The sequence below is a fragment of the Amia ocellicauda genome, chromosome 18 (genome assembly GCF_036373705.1).
Source record: "Amia ocellicauda isolate fAmiCal2 chromosome 18, fAmiCal2.hap1, whole genome shotgun sequence".
In the NCBI taxonomy this organism is placed as follows: Eukaryota; Metazoa; Chordata; class Actinopteri; order Amiiformes; family Amiidae; genus Amia; species Amia ocellicauda.
The window spans coordinates 4036298-4062384 of NC_089867.1; the positions used below are offsets into that span (position 1 = coordinate 4036298).

Consider the following 26087-nt stretch of genomic DNA (forward strand, 5'->3'; position numbering starts at 1 on the left):
CACAAGGGACATTTGCATACTGAGAAAATAAAATGAGAGCAGTGATTTTGCTAGACTGTGCAGAAAATCATACATTTACATAAAGTCAGTCAGTAAGATATTTTATTTAAATGGCTATACATATTTTATGTTGGTTTTATAATATAGACTTTAGTTCCAAATGTAATGTATTAATTCAGGTTTTCTTCTCTCTTTGAAATGTGAGATATTAAGTCAATTTAAAACTTTGAGCAAAACACATAAGGAGTAAATTGTTGACTTTTATTCGGTGCAGCTTTTACCATATAACAAATATTTATAAACAATATCAAGTCATAGTTTTTCCATAAATATATCATTCCTTGGAGTGTGTTTTTAATTAAAATAACAAATGCACATTTTAATGCATGTTTTAATGAGCCTGTTATTCATTAAAAAAATTAAAAGAAGAAAATAGTGGCTGTGAACTGAAGCTGTTGCAATGTAAACCTCTAGTTCTTCCTTTCTATGTAGTGTGTAATGTATATATCTAAATAATACATACATACAAGCAGCCTTGCAGTCAAAGTTATAGGTAGACCAAGAAAAGAAGAATAGTTATAAAGCACTGATTGGTTGATCTTGTGCATGAATAATTATCCCTATTTTTAAAGCATTACAAAAGGGCACTAATGTCAGTACAAAATATAATAAGCATACATCCTAGCACATGAGTTAACTAGTGCAGACATCATACACTCAAGTGCAAGATGAATGCTAAAGGGAAAGGTAGGAATAAGAGATAATGAGTCTGTAGGTAGCCAGGTGCATTCTGCTCAAGACAGTGGTAGGTAAAGGCCAAAGATTTGAGCTGAATGCGAGGCGAGATTGGGAGCCAGTGAATGGAGCAGAGCAGTATAGAAATATCTGGGGAGTTATCGTGTGTGCAAGGAAGGACATTAAATTTTATGGTGATGTATGCTTACTTCTGTGAGAGAAAATGCTTTTCTTAATGGGATAAAGACCACCATCAGCAGGTATTGAAAAACTGGTAGAAATGTAATCCAATCCAAATAAGATTCAGAAGAAATAGGATACTGATTATTTGAATGTCCTACCCAGCGTATCCTTCCGTATCAGAGGATGCACAAATCTGATGTGTTTAAGAAGCGTGTGTGATTAATGGCTTGTTTAGATGATGAAACCATAACAAAACACCTAAACTGGCAAGTTAGGAACAGTAAAAAAAGAGTGTTACAGACCCATGGATAAAAGCTAAAACAAACGTTTTAAACAGCTTTGTTGGCGTAAATTACCACTCCGAGAGCCAGATTCACTAAAGATTCTTAGAAGTAGTGGATAGACACCATCCCATAACACATCAGGTACATGGCCTGAGACGTGTGCCAGGGAGGTTATTAGCATAGCCTTAGTATAGCAGAATGTAGCTTATCATCAGGTCCAGTTATTATTATTATTATTATTATTATTATTATTATTATTATTATTATTATTATTATTGCTCACATTGGAGAATCCAGCCAATCAATAGGAAGCTTTCCAAAAATTCCTATACCTCGTATCTTAAATGTCATCCCTTGCACTGCAATATCAGTATGTAAAAATTCTTCAGTAACCAAGTTTCACAGGATGTACATTTGTTTTTATTAGTTTTGTTCCTTTTAACCATCATGAAAGCACAATGGATTGGTTACTGATGGTCAGTTACAGCAGATCCTGGAGCATAACATTTTTAGACTTGAAAATGTTTTTGGTTTTTTTTCACTGCAAAGATGTTTGTGTGTGCGATTTGTAAAAACTTAAAAAGGTAATGGGGTGTCTCTTATTGTATAAGTTATTTAATTTATTTAAAAGAAGCTCATCCTCTTTCCCAAACTCCACGAGATACAATAAGACAATATTGTACAATAAGAGAGACTCCTACTAGTAGGAGAAGTAGTAGTAGTGCTAGTTGTAACCACAGAGGGTAAATCATGTACATATTATAAAATAATATTCCCTTTCCTTTTACCTTTCTTATCTAGTATGTTATTACAGGAGATTCAGGATAAGTGATAAGTTCAGGAGATTGTCTTGACCAGGACCACACCCCTAAATGCATTGAAGCAACTGCCATGTGGTTGGTTGATTAGATAATTGCATTAATGAGAAATTGAACAGGTGTTCCTAATAATCCTTTAGGTGAGTGTATGTTGTGGTGATAAACATGCCAGGCTCTACATAAGAGTTACTGTTTCAATAGAAGGAGAAATCGAAACAATTTTATGGTCCAATGTCAAGCAACCTCAGGAGGTTGATTTTTCTTTGAGTTTGTTTGTCAGCATGGTATCTCACAGATAGCCATTTCTTTTTAAGTGTAACGATGGATACACAATTGTTAAATCTTGTCTCCTTTCTTGGTGCTATAGTGCTCATCCTAGAATCCTAGACATTTCTTTAGAGTAACTGAGATAAAAGGCCAGTTAAACATTCTGTGTTAATTATTTTTTGATGTTGTTAAAACCCATTTTAATTATGAAGAATTAAAGTGCTTATAAAATATGTTTACCTTCTAAAGTTATGAATGGAAACACTCTCAGGAGTTTGTGGAAGGGTTATATATGTGTACCTACACTTTTACTTAAGATTAAAAGAATAATCAACTTAACATTTATATTTTATTGTGTATTTCAATAGAATTACACTTACAGTTTACAGAGAATACAGAAGTTGTTTGCTTAATACCTCTCTGTCAGCTTATCAAAATGACTGTTCAGTTTAGCTGTGCTTCAGTCCATTACATTTTCTGTTGTCTATCATAACAGATATAATGTATATTGTAAACTAAATTTATATTATATTATAAACTTTCCCCCTACATTTTCATAATTAGGACTAATGCTGAGTTCTAATTGGATCAATATCCCCATTTCCCACCAAAAACATACTAATGAACTACCCAAATAAACAGAGAGAGGTTTGTGCCATCCTAAAAAGTCTTTTTGAGGAATGTGGAAGAAGACAAATTCTGATTAAAGTAACTAGCACATATTCGTAGAAACTAAAAATAAGAGTTTTGTAAGGTTTTTAGGTTCGTGTTCATGTCTTGATATGAGTCATGAGGCAGGAAACTCACTTACGTTAAAGACACACAGAATGACTCATAATGTCTACCACTGAAACAAACTACCTAAAATAATTGTCACACATTTTTAATAAAGATGTTATTGCATCAGTATTCCAGACTGAACATCAAGTCAATTCCACAGAAGTCTTTATCTGGCGTCTCCAACGAAGATTACAATCCATCAGATCCATTTAGGGGTATTTAATCAGTGTTCACTCATGTGGCCAGTCATTGGTTTGATTAAGGAACTGAGATATGTGGGTTTTAATGAATATTGGAAGATTGTAGCTTTCCAAGACCGGGCATGGAGATAACAACGAGAATGCCCTATGATCAAATATTTGTCTACCTTTGCAAAAGATAGATAAATCATGGGTTATCTGTTGACTTATCATAGTTCAGATAGTTTCCCCAAGTCAATTTAAAGATCCTCCTCTTGTTATTTGCTATATTTACTTGTTTTGTTTTCGTGTAACTACCTCAAAACATAGTTGTCTGTATTCCAGTGTTGCAGTCTATTAGTAAGAGTTTATTTCAGCTACATTTTTAACATAGAACTAAGAATGTGTAAGACATTTTATTTTATGCTTGATTTATTTATTATAGCATGTATTTACAATGACCAGTATAATTCCTTTCCATTAGCCTGTTATTTACTCTCTAATCTTATCCATCGTCATTTCAGTGCATCTCAGTTGTTTTCACTTTGATTCTAAGACTTTATTACTGTAGAATCTGTAGAATATAGAACAGTGACTAACAAGTAAGCAGATAATGGAGAATTTGACATAATGGGGTTTAATATGTTATGACAACTATACCACAAAGGTTTTAATATGATCACTATCATTAGCTTTCTTAGAAGAATTGGGATTTTATATTTGTGTACTTTGTCTGCTGCTAAAGCTCAGTTGAAATATGCAAACACAGGTTCTCTGACTGACTGAGCCACCTTCTTGAACTGATAGGATGTCCAAAATCACTCCATAGATGAGGAGTAGAAGGATGCACAGGCTTTTGTGTTGTGAACCTTTGTGGTGACATCTCCCACCATCCAACTAATGACCCCTAGCTGAATTTATTTATTGAAATTTAGATTAGCCTCTGAACCTGAACAACTTGGCACCTCGTCAGACACCTGTAGCTTTCACACCCTTTCAGTTTCCCAGAATCCTGTAGCTGAAGCCTGTCCTTTTTCTGTCTCTTCTTCTCCTGTCCCTGTCCTCTTCTCCTCTGTCCCCTTCCCCTCCCACCCACCCCTCTTTTTTTTTGACTCCGCTTAATAACCCATCCACCGGGGCTGACAGTGACTTTACGTCCAAAATGAAAAACAGGCAGATGGGCGCTCCTGGGAAGAACATGACAAAGAGCACCAGCATCGGTGGGGACATGTACACCCTGGAGAAGAACGACGGCAGCCAGTCGGACACGGCTGTGGGCACGGTAGGCACCGGGGGCAAGAAGAGGCGCTCCAGTATAGGTGCCAAAATGGTGGCGATCGTAGGCCTCTCGAGGAAAAGTCGGAGTACCTCGCAGCTCAGCCAAACAGGTAGGAACCATTTTCTGTTTTCTTCCGCCACCTGCTGTCTGTACTGATGTTTGCCTCTTCCTTACTTCCCTCCTAAAGCAGGTGCTTCATGTTGGGGGTGAAGGATTTGGGTGGCCTAAGCTTAAGCTCACTCCCTTTCTTTTTCTCCTAGATAAAAGAATTCCTGTGCTTGGTTGTTTTGTTTTTTTGGTGGGGTGGGGGGAAATATATATTCTCTTTCCTCTACACATATGTAAATATATGCTCTTTTCCTCTTCATTCATGTTTCATGTACACAGAGGGATGCGAAACATAATACAAAACCTCTTCTTTCCTTCATAGGACTTGATAGAAGGCACGCCAGCCTGGTTGTACTTATGGTTATGTATACATTCTGCAAACTTTACATAAAATTGTTATTTGTTTATCAGCTTGATGAGGAAGCGCTTAGTTGATCCACAACATTTTACACTTCACATTGTTGTTGTTGTTGTTTACATCTGTTGGAAAGCAAATATCAGTCGATCTGCTAAGTGTTGCTAATCTGATATCTTGAAATGTGTTTATTTGTATTATTCTGAGCTCCTCCAATAGTATGTAGACCTTTTTTCTCGAACGCCCATCAATATCATCTACCGGTAACATGGAAATGTTTATTTTGACTTTTTAATGTATGGTAAGCCAACCCCTTCCCAACCCTTCCAATCAATCAATCTTAGGAACTCGAGAAACTCGTTTGTTCCATCTCTGGTGAAGCAAATGCAAAGAGTCATTGTTTTCTTCCAGTTCCAGCATTGTGCTTGGTATGGCTATGGCTTGTGGAGGGAAAAAGCTACACATGTATAACCTGTGTTTGAGATTTAAAAAAAAGTCTCCACATTAAAGGGAGATTAGGTACGGTAAATGGACATTTGAAAATCTGCCTCAATGCAGTGAGATAATGGTGATAATGAACTTCCAGACAGAATACGATCTGTGTAAACCATTACGTTGTTTTGAAATGAAACCCATGGTCGAGTTATTCGCTGTCTGGAAATACACACCACTTTTCTGTAATGCAAGTCCTAAATGGCAGCGCTGTCTTTTTCAGAGTAATGGGTTTATAGCATAAATGGATTTGTTCAGCTGGTTCAGAGATTGCTAAAGGCTTTAAAGACTGCTGAATTTAGAACTCTTGTGTGAAATTTATTCCGTCTCTGAAATGTGATACAGGCAGGAGCATCTGCATTACAGCATTGATCGTCTTGTATATAACAGGCGATGTCAAATATGTTTGAAGCGATTTCGCTATATTCATTAAACTAAAATTCAAGAAGAGGACAATCTCAGTCTTGTGCTGGACTTCCATCTATCTAAGCATGGGGTATCTGGTAACATATATCTTCCCAGCATTCATTGCTTTGCATCACTCCTCCAACCCCAAAAGGTATTTGTCCAGGCCATCATTCCCTTCAGTCAAACAAGTCTAGGTCAAAATCAACTATATTATCTACGGTTATGTTTGTCTGGGGTCTAAATTCCTGAATGTCCTCTCACATTTGAGACCTATTGAAAGTAAATTAGATGCTATAAAGTGTGGAAAAGCATCAATCTTAACAAGTTTAGATTTTTTTTTTAAAGATATGTGTTGACCTATTTCACCTACTTTTCCAAACCATTCACAAGTTATGGAAACATTAATAATCATTATTGGAACAGCAGACATCTGAGCATGTAAACTAAGTCCACATTGAAAGTAGGTCACTTCTAATGGTCTAAAATGAGCAGCGCAACCTCTTCACTTGTATTTGCAGTTCAGTTCTTTTTTCACAATACCACTAAAACATCAAAGCTTAATAAACGATGTAATGCTTTTACATGTGGATACAAAGGAAAATAAGTAGAGCACACAGATTATATGAAATAAAAATATTGGAGAATTGGTTAAGCCAAATTAGATCACCACGCACCAAATTTAGAATACTGAATGTTAAGGCACAGTTAAATAATATAATAAATGTAATATATAATTAAAACTGAACTAACCCATAATTTGCCAAACTGAAACATTATCAACAGCATCAGAGCTGTAGAGCAGAGTGAATATATTGTTTACTAGACAGCATGTTATTGAGGTAAAGAGGGGAAATCAGTTTCTTCTGAAGGCTTAAATTTGTCATGGTCAGTGTGTGTTCATTCTGTATTTATGAAAAACGTAATTGTGGCATTCCCAAAATCAAATATGTGCTTTACAGTAATGTTTTAACCACATTAGTGTGCTGTACTATTCCCAGATTTCAGCTAGGACTTGTGCAACTTGTTCCCTGTCAAAACTGTTGAGACACACCAGGGAAAGTGCTCCATGGATAATCCCTTCCTGGTTCAGAATTAAAACATGTAGAATCTCAAATTGAAAAAAAACAAGCCTTGAAGCTTTTAGCCATCATTTATCACAGCCTTAAAATAAAACTTTGTTATGCTGCCCTATTGCCACATGGAAGGAAATGCTGTTGCCTAAATGTTAATTTGAAAACTTTGGCAATTGTTCAGTTTAGGAAGAACAACGTTAACACATAATACAAATGTTGTTAAATATTAACAGGATGACTGGAAAGCTATTTGCTGCAGTGCAACATTTAGTTTGCGCTGTGTTTAAGTGAAAAAAAAACATGTGGGTTTTCTCTTTTTCACGGCTTTTTGATAAATTTTCACCTTACATGTTTTTACTTTCAGATAGGAGCAAGTTAATCAGCAACCTGGACCTTATAGTCATTAATAAACATGATTATTTGGCTGTTGTTGCTCTAAGCAGGCAGTATGACTCTCTTCTAAATTAATTATCCTCTCTTAACGTGAAATATCAAGGCATGGCTCACCATGTGACTCTGTACAGAAATGGATGCTCAGATAAGTTGCTGAGCCCAACAAAACAAACTAAAAAATATTGTCTGCAGCCTCCGATGTAAAGCATTACAACAATACAGTTAAAACCACAATGACTTTTACAGAAATACAAAATAATTTACTCAAACTGAACTCAAACAAAAACCTACATGGAGGACCCAATTCAGATTAAGTAAAATTATAGTGAACAATTCACTCTCTATGACTTTGTGTGCATTTAAAGGCGAAGTATAATTCAAAATACATTTTTTTTAAATACCAGCTATCATCTGGACATATAAATGTAGGTTACTTGTTACTTTCTCTGATGACGCCAGGGCAGTAATACCAAACCTGTTACTGTTTAATATTTGAAGGCCCCACAAAGGGATGAGAACTAAATGCATCAATATTTTATTTTATATCAATATTGCTTTTAAGCTACAGATCAATACGGAGTATATAAGACTGGCTTTGAAACATTTCTCCTGGACACTCACCAACATTTTGTCTGCCAATTTGAACCTGTAAGAAGGGTAAAGTGAGCTGTGGCCTACTTAGGTGTTACCCAGAAGAGCTAGCCTTTAAAGAAAGGAGTGTGTTCTTAAGTTTTACTTCAGAGAGGTTATTCTAGGCTTGAGCTCTCAATACCAAACCTTCAGGAGAAGAGATCTTCAAGACATCAGTGCTTAAAGGAAGACCTAAGCTGACAGCTCAAACGAGGACTGGTGTGCAGTCTGCTCAGCCATGGAAATATAAGCAGTAAATAACTTTTTGTGGGAGAAGGGAAAGTTCCTTAAAGCTAGTCATTATTAATTCATTTTGTGCAGAAGAGTCTGCTGTCATTTCCAGATTTCAGATTTCAGATTCACTAGTTTCTTGAAGCACACTGAGTCTTTAGTTCCTAAAAAATAAATGAAAAAAATAAACATAAGAAATGTATGTTTTTCTATTAGTAACCCTTTAAATTATTTCAATTTCAAAAATTCAGCGATAAGGAATACACTTCAGAATGTGTAATTGTACATGCGATAAAACTGTCTATACTTGGTAAAATATGCATACAGATTCTATTTTTTTAACTAAATGGGAAAATGCTTTGCAAATCAATATAGAAATTCTGGGTCTTTAGAAATTTGCTTAATTGATCTTAATCACATTGCTGCTTAGTTTGAATTTGACAGGGCTGCTGTAAAATTAACCTCTGGGGTCATAACTGTAACTCATTAGTCATGACCACCTTTAAAATAAGGGGCGGCCATTCTTTTGCCTCAAATGGTAGTAAAGTAGTCTGGGGCGTTGACTCTGCACATTCAGAACAATAAAACAATTGGTTTTCTAAAATCAAGCTTAAAATGACAATTACCAATTATATATTTTAGCAGCCTTCATTGTAATATCAGAGCACATCATTTTAATTGAATTGACATCTCCAAAGCTGCATTCAGATCAGGGTACCACATCAAATAATGAGAGACAGATTTATTCATGGGCTGAGAGGCATAAGTTACAATGACAGTTTAAAAAAGTGGATTTTTTTTGGCCTAGTTAGACAGTGGCTCAAGGGAAATGTGATTGAGGTCTTACAAATTTTAAAAGGAGTGAAAGTTTACTCCAGCAAAGTGGATTAAGAAATTATAAGGGGCAATGCTTCTTTTTAAGCTCTAAAACTGGTTCATGCTTGGAATCTGTCCCATAAAGCCATTCAGTCTAATATTCAGTCCTCGGCCAGGAACCATATAACCGCAGAGTTGTCTACCACATTTCTCTTGGGGGACTGATTATTTAGAATCATGCTGGATTTCCAAATGAGATGGCAGCTTTTTCTGACAGGTCCAGTCTGTGGAAGAGAGTATCACAGTTGCTAGATATGTTTACTGACTTACAAAGAGAGCTCTTGTCGCAGTCTAGCTGATTTTGAAGGCGTGCTGCTCAAAACCTGATCTTAACCTGATTTTCTGAAATAACTGCCTGCTGTGTCATCCGATTTGTAGCATGTCCCAGCTGGCCGGCTAAAGCAAATAAATCTTTCTGGACTTGCCATTCGGGAGCAGGGGCTTTCTGTCCAATTAATTGACTTTGTATGAAGTTGATATATTGATTGTTACAGGTTATGGGAAATGTGTGTTTTTTCATCTTGACTTCAGAGACCAGGAAAACTGTCTGTAAAATGGCTAGCCTGTGGGGATTTTCTTAAAGAAACAAAAGGAGAGGAGAGCTAGACCAAATCAAAGTTGCAAAAGGTGGTGTAGAAATTCACCCCTACCAAATCAAGCAAAGAAATAGAAAAAGATCCCAGTATCAAGCCCCTTTTGCATCTCAATCTGTGCATTTCACTGGGGAGAGGAAGGAGAGTGGTTTCACATCGCCTTATAAAATCGAATAATCTTTAGCGACAATCAATTTGTTAAATGATTTTAAAGTTAAAGTCCATTTTTGATAGTACAAGAAAAGGTTTGATACACAACTTTGAAGCTGTCAAAAACTGACATCAATTGAGGAAAAAGCTGTAAAAATATTACAACAATGTTGTAGACATCAATGGGGTGTAGTTGCAAAACACCCCTTTGATGTCTTAACATTATATATAAATTAGCCACACTAAATCTAAATCTGGCTCTAAAATCATGTTGATCATAATTACAGTTTTGTTAATAAGAGAAAAGAGACATAAAGGGCAAGGTTAAAGATAGCACAAGAGGGGTGCTTTTGTTATTTCTATTCATATATTTTTTTTTAGAAAGGGAAATCATGGCAGAGGACAAACTGAGCTTCTCACCACAGGATTGTGAGATGCATTTTAGCAGTGGATCCCGTAAGCGTAAACTTTATTTTAGAGCACATGATATCCAACCAAGCTTGAGTCTTTTCTCTTTTAAGTTGCATGTTTTCATTTTTTAAAGTCAAGTGAGTCTAGGACAAAATTAACTATATTTACCTTTTACTAAATAAATCTATTGTTGTCTGGACTTTTTTTGCCATTATTAATAATGTGTATTATTATTATTACATTGTGTAGCACTTATTTAATTGTATTGCTGATGTTAGTAGATCCATTAAATAGATCCATTGAAACAGTAGATAGAGCATACTTACATCTGTACATGAAGTGTGAATATTTAAAAAATCATAAAAATCAAGTGAAAAACTAAAACCGGTCATACATTTATATAATTTATTTAATCAATTAACACTGATGAATAATGTTTCCTCAAACATGTGTCATCAGTGCCATATATCCATTAAATTGATGTTGATGCTTGTAAATATGCAAATGTAGCTTATAAATAATACCAAAACTAATTGTGATGATTGTTCATCCAGCCTGCGGTGTTGTTGCTGTAGTACACGGTGCATCTACAAGGTACTGCTGCATTAAATATGTTCTGTACCTGTTTGAGCCAGAAGGAATTGGAAAAAATGTACTTCAATCATTAGGACAAAACTATCAGACGCAAGGTGACCCCTCCCCCCCACCTTCGTACTTGAAATGGAAATCATGTTGGTATTGGAGGACCAGATGAATCCAGAAATTCAAACCACAACACCTGAAAATGGCAGCAGTGTTCTTTCTGATGAGTTGTTAACCCCAGGTCCTGGTCTCTACAGATCTTACAGCACTTGTATGGTTCTAACCTGTGCCCTTGCTAAAAACTAAACAAAGCCTTTCACAATCTAGGTTGCCTCTAGTTTAATTGTTTCAGTAATGAATTTCTTCACCACCTTATCTGCTGTGTGGTGGGTTGCTGCTGCAGAAGGGCTGCAGGCCGCAAGTACAGAGTGTGCTGCCTTTTAGTGGATATTGAAGTCCTATCTTAAATATGCTCTGGGATCCTTTGGGATGAAAGCAATACAATGTGAGATAGTATTATCATTGCTACTATTATCAGTCTGAAAATTCACATTTGTTCTGTTTGGATTAATTGAGTTTCTTATTTCAATGTCATACTCCATTAAGGAAACGTTGGCCGTTTCCTCTTCTTTACATTGATCATCCTACGCATGATAGTATATTCCAAGGTACTCAACTACCACAGGGTGTTGAAGAAACAAGCCCCAAGATTAGGCCCAAGTTTGTGCATTTTCCCTCACAGTGTCCACCAACAGTTAATTTATATAGAACATTTAAAAACGCTTTAAACAACAACCTTCATATCTCAAGAGGAAAAAGGTATATTGTATATTAAAACAAAGGATTATTGTCTGTGTATTGGGATGGATACTTCCTTGAGGAAGCAATATTTAATTGGCTCAGAGTAAGTGTGGTGGATTTGCGTGTGCAATGTCTGGAGCAACAATAATTAGCTAAATGTATGTATGAAGATAATGAAAGAGCGGAAGGAGAGCAGAGAGTGAAAAGGCAGATACCTGCACAAGCTACATCAAAGAGAATGTTGGAGTATGTGTGCTTTAAAAGAAACGCACACACACAAAAAACATGTATATTATTTTAATTTCAGCACACATCAGTCCGTTTCTGAATGAATGTAGCTCCTCTACAGGGCATAGCAAGAGCCTGCAAACTGGAGATAGGGCAAATCACATTTTTTCTGATTAACCTTTAATTAAAGTAGCTGTTTGCTTGTAGGAGACTTAAGTGATCTTATTTATAACACTTTGCAGTGATGAAAATAATTGTCTTAACAATAAGGTGGGGGGCAGCTGCAATGAAAATGGCTTCAGAGGCTAACACTATTAATTACTTTTTTCTCAGAAGGTGATACGACTTTTAATTAAAACAATGACAGATCTGTAAGTATTAAGATGCCACCTTAAAAAAGCAAGAGGCTTGACCCCGTGTGAGTGAATTCCTGCACTGAGAATGTGGGATTTGTTTTGTAATTGGCATACGTTTTTAAATGCTTAGGTGCGGCCAATGGTAAGGCACTGACTTTTCAAGGGAGGGGGCCTTGCCGAGTCCCACAAAAGTTTGGGATGTTGGTTAGTTTTTGATAAAAAGTTGTTCTAATTATTTGCATTCCTCTTTACACTGTTCAATCAACTGGAATATTTTAAACTTTCTTTAGGCTCAATCAGTATTCAGCAATTATAAGAATATTATCATTTTAACTTAGAAAAAGTAATCACCTAATAACATTGTTTGAAATGAAGGCTGTGGATACTTTCAACTACAGCTGTATTGTTACTATTTCATTATATCGCTGGATAGAGCAAAAGGAATCACTGTGATTACTACTTTTCCATTACCGCATTTTGAGAGCCGTTTCATTCCCCATGTAAAAGCTTTGAGTTTTCGATATAATGTAATTGTTTTGGCATGAGTGCAGTTATGCTAAGTTGTTTAAATCCCTTTAGTGTCCAACTTGTCTGTGCTACACTCAATACTATACCTTCGCTTTAATTAAGTGGGGGAGAAAAGCACCAGTACAAAATCTCCATACTAGTTGGCACATTTACTGCAATGCAGGTGAATGTGTTCCACTATGAAACAGCATAGGCAAAAAGATCTGGCCAAGATTTGTGGATGTGTTTAAAGGATGAAGTAGAGTGTTATATATTAATTTATATTGTATCTGATACATATTTTTTCCCCCCGTTTTCCTTAATATGCATCTTCAATTATGGAATAAAACCAAAAACTGAGGTCTCAAAATCCAATAACCTTTAAACAAACATAAGAGACAAGTGCCGATATGAATAATAGATGAAAAATTGATTAAATTATGTAACTACAAAGGTGGTCATCTTTTTGATCTGATTTTTGAAAGTAATATCTTCAGGTTGATCTAGTCATTAATTGTATAATGACTACTTTTACGTTTCTCAGCAGTTTTCTGATTATTTTATATAATGTTCTCTTTGCATGGGTTTTTGTTTTAAATTATACATTTTATTGGGAGCTATAATTCAGAGTATATAAATATATATGATTTATTTACCTCAAGAATTGTATGAATGTATTTCATTGACACCTTAATTAATTAGTCACCTTAAATACCTTTTTCCCTTTTAACAGAAACCTTTTTTCCCCTTACTGCATACAATTGTAACTTATTTATGTAGATTCATAAGGCATTAGCTCTTGTTAATAGATGTGTTAACAAATTCAGACATTTTGACCATTAGGTGATTGCTTGATAATGACTTTAACAATTCAAGAAGAATTATCCTTTTTAACTGACAGCCTTTGAAATTATCCCACAATCAGAGTTTTATGCAGAAAGATTAAAGAGCGATAACAATGACCTGTCGAGTGTATGAAAATTAAGGCACAGATACAGTTCCTCTTGCATAATAGAAATACATATAAATTATTTAGGGATTTGCTTCTGCTTGATATTGTGTCCTTGTCCCAGTTTGTTCCTAAATTTACCAGTTTACCTGCTGTGGTGATTAACACAACTGAAGTGTTTGTGGGTAATGTTCCTGTGTAATGCTGGCAAACATTGGAAAAGATTCGAGAGAGAGATTTAAGTTCTCTGCAATGGCACCAGCCAACTTGTTGCTTTCAAGTAAATATTTAACATACACTTCACTTATACAACACATTTTCACAAAGTATTTAAACACAAACTGAAGTGGGTTCTGGTTTTTCTTTGTGAAAGTTTTCCCTCTTAATAATGAATACAGACAGTCAAGGAGGACCCCACTTACATTCTTTGTGCACCAAAGGCCCAGTTTACAACCGCCATGTTGATGTTTTAGGATGTCATGTACAACGTGCATGTGTAGTATGACAACCTTAGAGTTTCCCATTTCCCATGCTGACAAACAACACACGGATGAAGCATATTGTGTTGTTCTTAAGCAATCATATACCTTAATACTCTAATACAGCACTTTTAATTACAAAAGATCTATTGGAAAATTATAACTATTGGACTGAAGCAATCCGTCACTGAATGGAGGCATCTTCTGGGGCACAGCAGTTACTGAGTAGTGATACATGACTGAAACAGTTAACAAGAGGGTGATATGCAGATGGACCAGATTGCATTTAGACACATTGGAATGCAAAAGCTTGCAAATACTGCATTGGGATCTTTAATTACCTTAAGTCTAGATCTGTTTAATATTACCAGTAGTGTAGTAATGGTAGGAGTGACCACGTTGGTTTTATCTACACAAAATAGTATTTCTTTTGACAAGTCCAATTTAAATGGTCAAGACAATTGTATTATTCTAGCCAATAAGATCTTACATTTAATGTTATCTGGTAGAGATGGCACCTTTTACAGCAGTGTGCCCTCTCAACATACTGGTGCATTGGTTGGCAATTTGTGGCAAGAAAGTGCCAAATACACACAACTTCTAGGAGCAACCCCACAAAGTAGTGAACAGCTTCCTTAGCTTTTATGCTATAGTTTTACAGTTACAGACATAGTAAATGCATAGTATATACATTGACCGTTTACAATGTAAATTAACCAAACTCTGTAAAGATGTTTAACACCTATTTTGGGTAATCGGCAAACCACAAAAAAATGAATATTAGCTTCTGAAAGTCACCTTGCTCGTCTCTGAGTGCAATAGAGTATAAACTACAGTTTTTCACCGTAGGGAAAGTCATGAAATGGTCTCAGGCAAAAGGTTAGTGAACTAAACATTATCTGCTGATGCCTAAAATCATAAGAAGATAAATAAATATGAACACTGATTATTTACAAATACATGTAATTATGTTTACACAGTAAAAATACAATAGCTCGACTGTTGGATCGGACCACATGGGCCAGCCTTCGCTCATTGCCCACGTGCATCAATGAGCCTTGGCCGCCCATGACCCTGTCGCCGGTTCACCGCTTTTCCTTCCTTGGACCACTTTTGATAGGTACTGACCACTGCAGACCATGAACACCCCACAAGAGCTGCAGTTTTGGAAATGCTCTGACCCAGTTGTCTAGCCATCACAATTTGGCCCTTGTCAAAGTCGCTCAGATCCTTACGCTTGCCCATTTTTCCTGCTTCTAACACATCAACTTTGAGGACAAAATGTTCACTTGCTGCCTAATATCCCACCCACTGGTCATAATGTTATGACTGATCGGTGTATATTAACATATATATATATATATATATATATATATTTATTCACAAACACACACATATATATATATATATATATATATATATATAGTTATTCTGTAACCATACATGCACAGAAAAGCATTGTTTATTCAGTTTAGTTTTTACCTATAATATTACATTATTTCACAGTTGTTTAGCAAAGCAATCTTGTGACAAGGCAAAAGCAACAGCTGCAGACCACACCCATTATAACTTAAACTTTAAAGTTAAATGCATATGATTCTCCTTACTTCTATAAAGTTGACATTTAGGCTATGGCACTATGTTATCACGCATCACTGCTTGCAGAGAAATTATGGATATTTGAGCTTGTACAGTGGAGTTTGCAAGTTTTAATATTTTTATGCATGTATGCAGTACAAGTAAAATTTATTAACTTTGAGACAGAAGACAGGTACAGCAATTTATCTTTACAGCAGATCTGGGTGCTTGTTCTTCAGTTATACCTAATTAATCTCTGGAGGACCTCCCTAAAATAGATGATTTCTAGGATGATGTATAGCATAGTCATGGCTCAAGTACAACTTGTCTGCCAAGTCTAACTCATTTTGATATAGCTTTGCACTACATACCCTTATCTAGTTGAACAGCCATGAGGCTTAAAAGGTACATATTGCTGACTGTATATTATTTGTTACTTTAATTCAATTTGTGTTAAATGTAATGCAAAAGAGCAAGACTTGATCTTGTTATGAAACCGAAGCTTTGAGTTCAGTTTCAGATATCAACTATGGTAGGTAATTATGACTGTATATTTACACCAAAGATTATGGCATTTGAATTATGCCTTTTGGCTAAGAAATGTATGTCTAGCAGGAGGCGTTATGAGCTTATAACTACAAATCTTAAAGATTAAATTACTATTTGAAGACAGCTGTCACATTTAACTCAGTTACATAACGTTATATTTATTTAATTTTGGTTCCTAATGCTTCCTCATTACTTAATTGAACATCAGTATGCAGATGATAGATTTTACTAGGAAGCATTTTAATAGTATGGAAAAAGATTTTAAATGTGATGTGGGACTGGGATTTTACGTATGAGCTGTGCATGCATTTAATTAAAAATATGCTGTACACAACTGCCTAATAAACCTTGAGATGGCACTATTATATCTCTTTCTAGGAGCGTTTTACAAAGAGAGCCATAGCCGCATACAGGACTGTTACAAACCAAGTGTATTGATCTCTGTAATTAAATTAAATGGCTCTGGAGGCATGCTAGCATTGAGTGCACTGAAGCAGTACAATTATATGGCTGTACCTAAAGCGGGATATGTGAATTACATAGAAATTATTGTGGTACATTATTGTGACTAACAATCAGTCTCCTTACCATTTGAGTGTTAAGGGATTCGGTGATACAATAGGTCTGTGGGACAATTGAGAATTCTACAAAAGGTGAAACATCCAACTTGTTTTGACTAACCTCTTTTTGCTATTATAATGTATTGTCCCAATCCATCCCAAGGGTCCCGTAGTGTGTGAATATAACAATGGATTAACACAGATAGCATTCTAAATAAATAATCAAACAATCATTGTTTTTTGTACATCTATACAATGCAAATCTAAAGGGGAAATGATGTGGAATACTGTTCTCTCCATACAAAAAACAGATGCACACACTTATAATCTTTACTCTGAGCTGTGCTATCCATATAGTTTAGTGTCTTTAACTTGCAATACAATCTCTTTAGTGTTTATTACTGTGTACTGGGTCATGTCTTTCTAGAAGTAGTGTATATTATCTGGAAGGGTACAAAAGTCCAACAGCTTGTCAAACACACTTTGCATGACGCTGGATTTTCACCCCCAAAGAGTAAAACCAACAGAATTAGACCACCATGTAATCATTATTCTCTTGCAAAATGACTCTATAAGTTAATTCTATCTTGTTTAATACAATTTAAGCTGAAAATGTATTATGCACATCTTAAAATGTCTGTCTTTTATTATATAGCTGAGTTACATTTCCACATAGAAGAATCAACGTTGTTTCCTTTTGTGTATGTTTTTGCCCCGCTTCAAAAATAATTGTCTAGGTTTCCTGAATACAGCTCATTACTATACAGGGGGAAAAAACTGTCGGCTGTTTAATTATTTCTTGCCTTATTTTATTTTTTATAATACTGTGTGTGTGTGTGTGTGTGTGTGTGTGGTGATGTTGGGGGGAGGGGGAGAGAGAAATATTTACTTACAAATGTACATAAATTGCTTATTTTTCCTGATCATGTTTACGTGGAAATGTATTACAATGTATACAAACAATCCCATAATCATGAATAAAAGCTCATCAAGCAATGCCACTACATTATGTTGGTTATTACGGTGTTTAAAGTAATTGAAGAAGTTATTCAACTGTTGACAACATAAATGAGCGGCATTTTAAGAAGTAAGCTCTTTTTAAGAATTGTATACAAGAGCTGTAAAATAATTATTATTATTTCTTAACCGGAATCAGTGGAGTTAATTATTTCGATGGGAAATGTTCAGAAGTGCAGCATTTAGATGACTGCATATGCAGCTTTTTGGAGTTACCTTTTTAAAAACAAATGTAACACCACCTGCTTGCCTTCATTTAGATATTGGATAAAAACATATGTGAAGCAGTTGATTTCAAATTTTTAATGTTATGGAAAGGAAAGTATGAATCCCTAATAGCACTTACACTGCAGTACTGCAAATACATATTTGTTTGGTATAGAAGAGGAGTCTGTCAGCTTTGTTAGGGATGGCATAGTTCGGTTTGGAGGGGGGGTTAGATAGCACTGTGGAGTAGTAGTTATGGCTCTTAACTCATGACTGTAAAGTTGTGGGTTCAAATCCCGGGTAGAGCAGTGCTGTCGTACCCTTGATCAAGGTACTTCACTTAGAGTGCTCCAGCAAAATGCCCAGCTGTATAAATGGGTACAAATGTAAGCTGCCCTGGATGAGAGTGTCTACTAAATGACAAATAATGTAATGGGTTGAATAATAATTAATTATTAACTTTTTTTTTGCTATCCCTGAAACAGTCAAGCTATGCCATTATGATGTAAAAACATTTTGTATTTTATTTACATTGCTTCATTGCCCAGTTGAACTGGCTGAAATGTAAACACGTAATACATTGCATACATTTTACAGTCTCATTTATAAATAATGTTATAGACACATTTCTCTTAAAATCTTTACTCTTTTTACCTTTAACATACTTTTTCTCTTAAATGTTGCCCAGAAAGTAATGGCATAGTTTTGTTGTATAGGCATTCATTTGTGTAAACCCAGGGACATACTTCAAACTTGACATGGAGAGTGCCACACCAATGCGTCTCCCAAGCGTCAAAAGGCAGAGATTCCATTCAATTGCGCAAAAAAACTTTTACACAGCTATATTTTACGGTTAACAGTAAAAATAAATGTCAGTATTTTTGGAAAACCCAACTGAATTATCAACGGATGAGGAGGAGGAGGAGGTGGAGGAACAACATAGGCTATACTAACAATATGTGCTAGTCGGCTTTGTACTAGGCAAATTATTGATTGTGAAATATTTATAATGTAATTTTCTATACATCATATATTCATTATTATGAAGTTTTTAACTTTCCTGTAGAATTCAATCTTGATCACACACAAGACCCAGGTCTTTGGATCAATGCTTTGATTAGTCACCTGTTTGATCATAAATGCTAATGTTGTATTAGTGTAAGGCACTGTAGTGTTGAACAGCACGTTTTCTGCATTGATATGCAGCTGTAATATTTGTTACATTTTAGTTTATGCAATTTGTTTTACTGGTTATTTATGTTTTATAATTGTATAAGTCTGCTTAGATACATGCATACCGAGTTCTACACCAGTTAATTACGTAAAGTTTATTATTATTTTTTATATAATTATTATGTTTATATATATATATATATGTGTGTGTGTTTATATAAAAATGAGAAAGAACACTTACATTTTCAACGTAAATGCAGGCTTTCTGCACTTAAACTGTAATGTGAAATGTTAATTTTCATTTTTGTCATATAGCTGTTTAATAAAGTAGCTGCACGTTGTGCGGATGTGGCAATGTGATTGTATGTAGTACAAAATGTCAGCAATTCTAATAGTGTTAAATAGGCATACCTAAAGTAACGTAAGTGGTTCAAGACAGTTAATTAATGTACAAGGACGCTTGATTTTATTTTCAAAAGTTAATATGCAATGGGGAAACACAAAGCCATGTCTCCATCCAAGTTAGCACAGTGAGATGAGGCTCTCCTCCTGCTTCTCCACAACAGGAGCCAGGTGCTGCCTGTTTAATCGCGGGGGGAGGCAGTAATTGATCAGCAGCGTGTCAACTCCCGTTAAATCACCCCAACCTGCGTCCGGGGAATGCCAGAGCCTCACTGGGCGGTCCCTCACCACGCTGCCCGCTACTGCATCACATAACCCCCCTTCACGACCAAAGTCAAGTGCAATGGAGGACAGCCTTGCCACAACCACCTCCCAGGCCTTGGGAACAGGCAAAAAGGCGCAAAGCCCAGGCAGCTGGAGCTCAGGGACTGCAGGCGGGTGAACAGGACGTGGCGGCAGGGGGTGGGAAGTAGGATGCCCACAGCGATGTCCGAGCCTGGCGACAACAACAATGTCAGAGGGCAGCGGGGGGAGGCGGAGGAAGACCAACCAGCAACCACAGCCTCTGGAGTAGCATCCAGGACCAAGGGCAAAGGGACCCAGGGGAGCAAGGCAGAAGTAGCCCCAGGAACAGCACCAAATAGGCAAGCCGAACCCTCCCCATCCCATGTCACTGGCTCAGTGCTCTCCGGACCGGTCAGCGCCTCTTCTGGGTCCTCCTGTGACCCTGTGCCTGGTCATTCAGGCAGCTCCCTGCCCTCCCCTCCGAGTATTGGGAGTCCTCCTGTCAACTCCTCATATTTGTTGTTGTCATCTTCATCGGTTTCTCAGGGCGAAATACCTGTCCCTCCATTTCCTGTTCTAGCACAGCCACCAGCTCCGGTGCTGCTGGCCGCCCTTCCCCTTCTTCATCGCTGAGTTCGGGGAGGTGTAACTCTTCCTCCCATTCGAGCTAATGTAGCCTCGGTGAGTCTTCTGGCTCCTTTTCCAACTCCTCTCCTTCAGACTCTGAAGTCGTCAGTTAACCTAAGTTGTCTATAACAGGAAGAGCTGAGAGAGCACTTGCAAGTCATTTTCTTGCAGGTATTTATTTTCTTGATTTAATGCCTCTACAATGTGACCACTCCCACTGCACTGTCGTGTGAAAAAAGATCTGCAAGGAGGTCGTTTGGAATGGCGAATCATGTAGATATCACCGCAAAAGTTTAGCAGCACCAGATCCATTTTCAAATAATGCTGCTAAAGCTTATACGAGTGATTCACATTCATTTTGTTATTTAATCATCCCCTTATTTTGTTTGAGAAATGTCTATGGTGGTTATAATTAGCTTTGAGTCAGGTGGCAATAAGAGGACCAAACAGTGTTTGTATTAGTTTTAGTTGATGCTAAATTGAAAAAAACTAATTTAGTTTCCTGTTACATGGGCGAGATAAAACATATAGTTAAAAAAACTGGGGGAAAAAAATATTTTTTACCCAGCAATCCCTGCTCCGATAATATTAACCTTCATGTCAGAAAGAGCGAGCAAACATTAATTTACAAAGCAATTGAGTTTTAGTTAGTACAAGAAAGCACAAAATATTTCTATAGAAATTAGCAGTGTCGGTAATTGTTTTCCTTTGAAGGAGGAATGGAGGTATAGTACAATAGGTCTATTATAAATATAGGTCAATAATATATTGTGTGAATATGGATCACAAACCAGAATTCAGTGGAGAGTGCTTCACGTCTGTTTTGTGGTGAAATGTTTTAACTCTTCAGTGACACTTGCTGTCATTGAAAAAGCAATAATTATGATCATTATGGTTTTTTGTTGTAGGTGGTGCAGTCACCTCCGGCTGGAATGTTGGTATGGCTGTTATCTTTAAACAAAACATGTTATACAAAACATGGACCTACATGTTACATATACACTAATTGCTAAGGACACATAAAAGCATAATTTTATGTGAGTTCCCCTTTTAGCACACAAAAAGATGCTGAAAGAACTGGATTTACAGCATATGAGCTACGCAGTTCCTGGAGGGTAACGTTTTTGCATCAAACTAATAGTCTGCATGTCATTTTAAGTTTCTGTAAAATAGTGCTTGTCAAGAAACAGCTTAAAAAAGGCTATATAACATTCTCATAAGAGTATTGTGTCTAATAATTAGCACTTACTATTAAAGCCTATCATTAATAAACTTGGTAATGCTGGCCCTCAACTCAAATTAGCATATTTATGAAGTACTGTATGCAAGACATCTTATTTTTATAGAAACATGAATTTGGCTTTTACTCTGCGCCATGCTTTTTTCACCTCCCATATTGACTGTTGAAATGCATTGCTTGTTAGTATGCCAGAATCTTGCGTGTCTAAAGAGTGGTATTAAATTCTGCGTCCCTTTTTTTAAAACTCGGACTCGTTCCAGTGGGCACATTACCCATGTTTTTAAAAATTTCACCTGGCTCCCAGTATCTTTTGTTGTTGATTTTAAGTTCTTCTATTCAAATGTGAAAGACAGAATGGCCTGGCTCCACATTTACTTTTGTTTCAGTGAATGTTTCAGATCGTGCTTTTGCATTCTTCTTCGGAACATTACATTCACTACTCCAGAACATCTATTTCTGCTTTTAATTGACTTTTTAAAACATTGTTTGACCTATCATTATCACTTTTATCTACCTTGTTTGAAAACCTTGTAGAGGTACTGTAGTATTGGATATGAAATGCAGTTTGCTTCAGGACAGCATCAAGCGTGCTGCAGGAGATCTATTTTTTAGACTTTCTTGTCAGAAATGGATAATGAAATATATCCTTCCCTTTTGAAGACTGTCTCCTGAGGCTTCACACAGTGGATGATAGGAGGTTTATCTGTTGGGTCATTCATCTTTGGATTTTTCAATAAGGTCTAAGAAACCCCTGCCAAGTCTTTATTAAGTAACTTCAGGAATTCATGATAAGCATTATTTGAAAAGGGCGTTAGTATTACCTTAGTGACAAATGGGGTATAATTCTTCATAAACTGGTTAAGGATGTATTTATTTGACATTCTTATTTATTTTTAAGTTTATAGATAAATGTGTGCGTTCATTCTTTAAATATAAACCTCAGAATCATCACTGAATGTTGTGTTTCAGTTATATTTCAAATCACATCAGCTTTAATGTGGTAAACCTTCAAATTGGTCTATAGCTACAGCAGACCTTACAGACAGAAATAAACAATACAAATGTGTACAATCAAAAAAAAGTATACTAATATAAATGAACACAGGCTGTTCTTTACATGGGCTTATAAACATAGGAACTAGCTTAACTTATATTAGCTACCCGTGGGTATTCTTTACATGACTGTACTTCTCCAAAAGCAGTGCTATAAATAAGTTTTGATGATCTTATTTTTAGTCATAAGCAGTAAATGTGTAGGAGGAAATCATTGATGATTAGCATTTTTTAAGCTGTAGGTCAAATATGACTTATAGTAGATTATAGTGTAAATCTTGTTATTTATATGTACTGATATGTATTTTGTTCCTGCTTTTTATCATGCTGTGTTGGTAGATTTAACAATGGATTTGTCATTGTTTTGGATCTGTGTACAACTTTCATAAACACTTATGTGACTATTGGTGAATATATTCCAAGTGTGTTTTAGAGTCACATCATGTTTATAAGATTACAGACAACCGTAGCACAGAAACGTTTCTTAACAAGCTTAAGTCTATAAAAATATATGAGTTTATGAACACGTGCCCCCAAACTATATATAACTAGTGTTATAAAAAGCATTTGTAATAAGTTTTCTCTTACTCCTTCTAATCATCATCATTATTTAATTTAAATATTAGGAACCATACCTACAAATTGAAACTATAGACAAATGTCAAAATCTATTAAATAACTACTTTCTATCAATTAACAAGCATTATTATCCCTGTATTTGATTGTATTTTATTGATATATTTTAGCTACCTGTAGGGACAGTTCAAATATATTATTTTGTGACCCTTTTGTATGGTTTCCTGTTCACATGCTGCAGTGTAGTTTAGCACAGTAAAAGCATGAAAAACCCATACAAAATTACTATAAACATGTGGTAAATCCATTTTAAGTGAAAAAACCCAGTGGTACATTTAACAAGGTACACTTGCGTACTGTAAGCATGAATTGGTAGACAAGGTCCTTTTTGCTCTGGCAAAGCCAAGCCATTTCTCTTTCTTTACACACAGCTGTCAGGATATGACAGTGTCTAAATACAACGTTAACAATGGTTGCCTAGTGCTCTAGGTATCTGGTTGACCTTTTGGCTGTTATCTCTAAAACACTTTTATTTTTTATAACCTATTAATATACACACAAGATATAGAGTAAACAAGAGCAGATAAATGGTCTTCTTCGATTGAGAGATTGGGGGTTGTGAGAAAAGCAACCAGTCGACTCCTAGTCTTCGATTAGTCTCTGCAACCCCATCACATATCACTGCCCTAAGAATTCCCTGAGAATGTCCAGTCCATTTTGTTCTAGAAAATTCAGTGATTTAGGTTATATCAGTACTTAAAAAATAGAATATTATAATAGTAAAAATAAAAACCTCTTGAATCTTTCACTGTTTTTTATTTATTTTTGCCATTTTTTCTTTTCCCTTGAAAACTGATGTGATAAAAGTGGGGTCATGTCTTTCTTTTCTTACACTCAAACTTGAAATTAATCTATTTTTATGACACCATTGCCATGGTGATATGTACTATACTCAAAGTCTAAAAGCCATTGTTTGATCTTAACGAATTGTTTAATGAGGGAATAAAGAGCAAACAGAAGCAAAGCCATTGCAAAGAGATGAACGGGAGAAGGTCTGGCTCTCATTTATAAATGTGTTTTTTTTTCACATTTTTCCACTAGTGGCACTGGTCCTGCTAACATTTTCAGTTCGTGGCACCAGCACATGATTTGGTCACACCAATTTTCACTGAGTGACGATAATGAACTGAACCAGCTGTGTATCATTATGTACCTGCATCCCATGCAGAACCAGGATAATGACCAGCCATCTTTTATACACTGATAGATATACCAAGACTGTTAAAATAAAGTGCAAAATGTATTTACTGCAGATTTCAAAGTGTCAGTCTGGCATGAGTTCCTTTCTGAGATGGGTTGACATGACTGTTCTCCTGAACTCTAATAAAATAATATTCAACAATAGATTGTCAGCAGGAATAGGCTGAAGTAGTAAACAAAATGCCTACCAAAAACATAATCACATTGAATAAGAAGAAACCAAACAACAATGATGACCCTAATTTATTTTTTTAAGTCTTATAAAGTTTTAAATGAAGTTGCTGACTTACACTCCTGACATTAAAAGGAGCATTTGAAATACACTTTTTAGATTCAATAAATATTGAAAAGAACAATGTTTAAATTACTCAGTTGCAATTGTTTTCTTCTTTAAGTGTTACAAACCTGTGCTTTTAGTTATTTTGTGCAAGGAGGTTCCATGCCAAAAATACCAACATATTGACATGTCCAGCTTAAAGATGTTTCACAATTTGTTTTAAAAACAGCCAACACTTAATAGTCCTAAAATATGGCACTGCCAGGTGTCTTATGCCCCTCCGAATAAAAACATCTTCAAAGAGGTTTGTTCAAGCACAGTTGTTTGCTTATGCTTACAGCTTGGAAAAAACCTGACAGATGCCTAATGCTATGCATCAAACCAGAAATAGTTTTTGTTACTTATTAAGTACAGCTATAATATATCATTTTCACCACGGTTTCAACACACAAATTGTTATGTATCCATTTTCCCCAATCACTTCCCAATACCTCTGCTCTTTGTATCTTCTCACCTCCACTGTACCTTTATATTTAACTTGACAACAGTTAACTTCAACAGTTTAAAATTATGAATATGTTCCAATTATGAGTTTAATTTAAGAAATTGAGACCTTGGCTGCAACAAAATCTAGCAGGACATCTGAGGCCCCAGGACCACGACCGGGAACTATTGGTTTAACTGATTCACAACAAAACATAGTTTCTTTATCATTATCATTAACATTCATTCTCTCTTCCTTTCTTAACTGAATAGTTCAAGAGCAGAGAAGCAATACCAATCCCAAATGCAGCAGACTATCAACTATACAATTTGTGTTATTATTATGTATTTTTAAGAAGATGCCCTTTCCCAAGGATACCTTACAATTTTCACAAGAAACATTTTCAAAATATTATAAAGTGAAGTAAATACAATTAGTGAAAAATGCAAAAAAATACATCCTACTACAATTGAGCTAATAAGTGCCAAGATACTAGAGTTCTGTGCCTGGTATGTGCTAATCGGTGGGGTAGGCACAGAAACAGGAGAAGTTACAGTAAAATGATAAAAGCTCTAAAAATACATAAGTAATCAGGACCACAAGGTAGCAAAGTTTAATAAGAAAGTAGCAATAAGCAATATTGCTGAGAAGT

The 26087-nt window shown here is 35.8% G+C and overlaps 1 protein-coding gene across 1 annotated transcript in view; it reads left to right on the forward strand.

The window, feature by feature from the left end:
- The window catches only part of rims2a (regulating synaptic membrane exocytosis 2a), a 285367-nt gene that overhangs the window by 244154 nt on the left and 15126 nt on the right, over positions 1 to 26087 (forward strand). The window contains exon 27 of the mRNA XM_066691502.1: positions 4420 to 4634. Within this exon, the coding sequence (XP_066547599.1) occupies positions 4420 to 4634 (215 nt within the window). The remainder of the gene's footprint in view (positions 1 to 4419; positions 4635 to 26087) is intronic.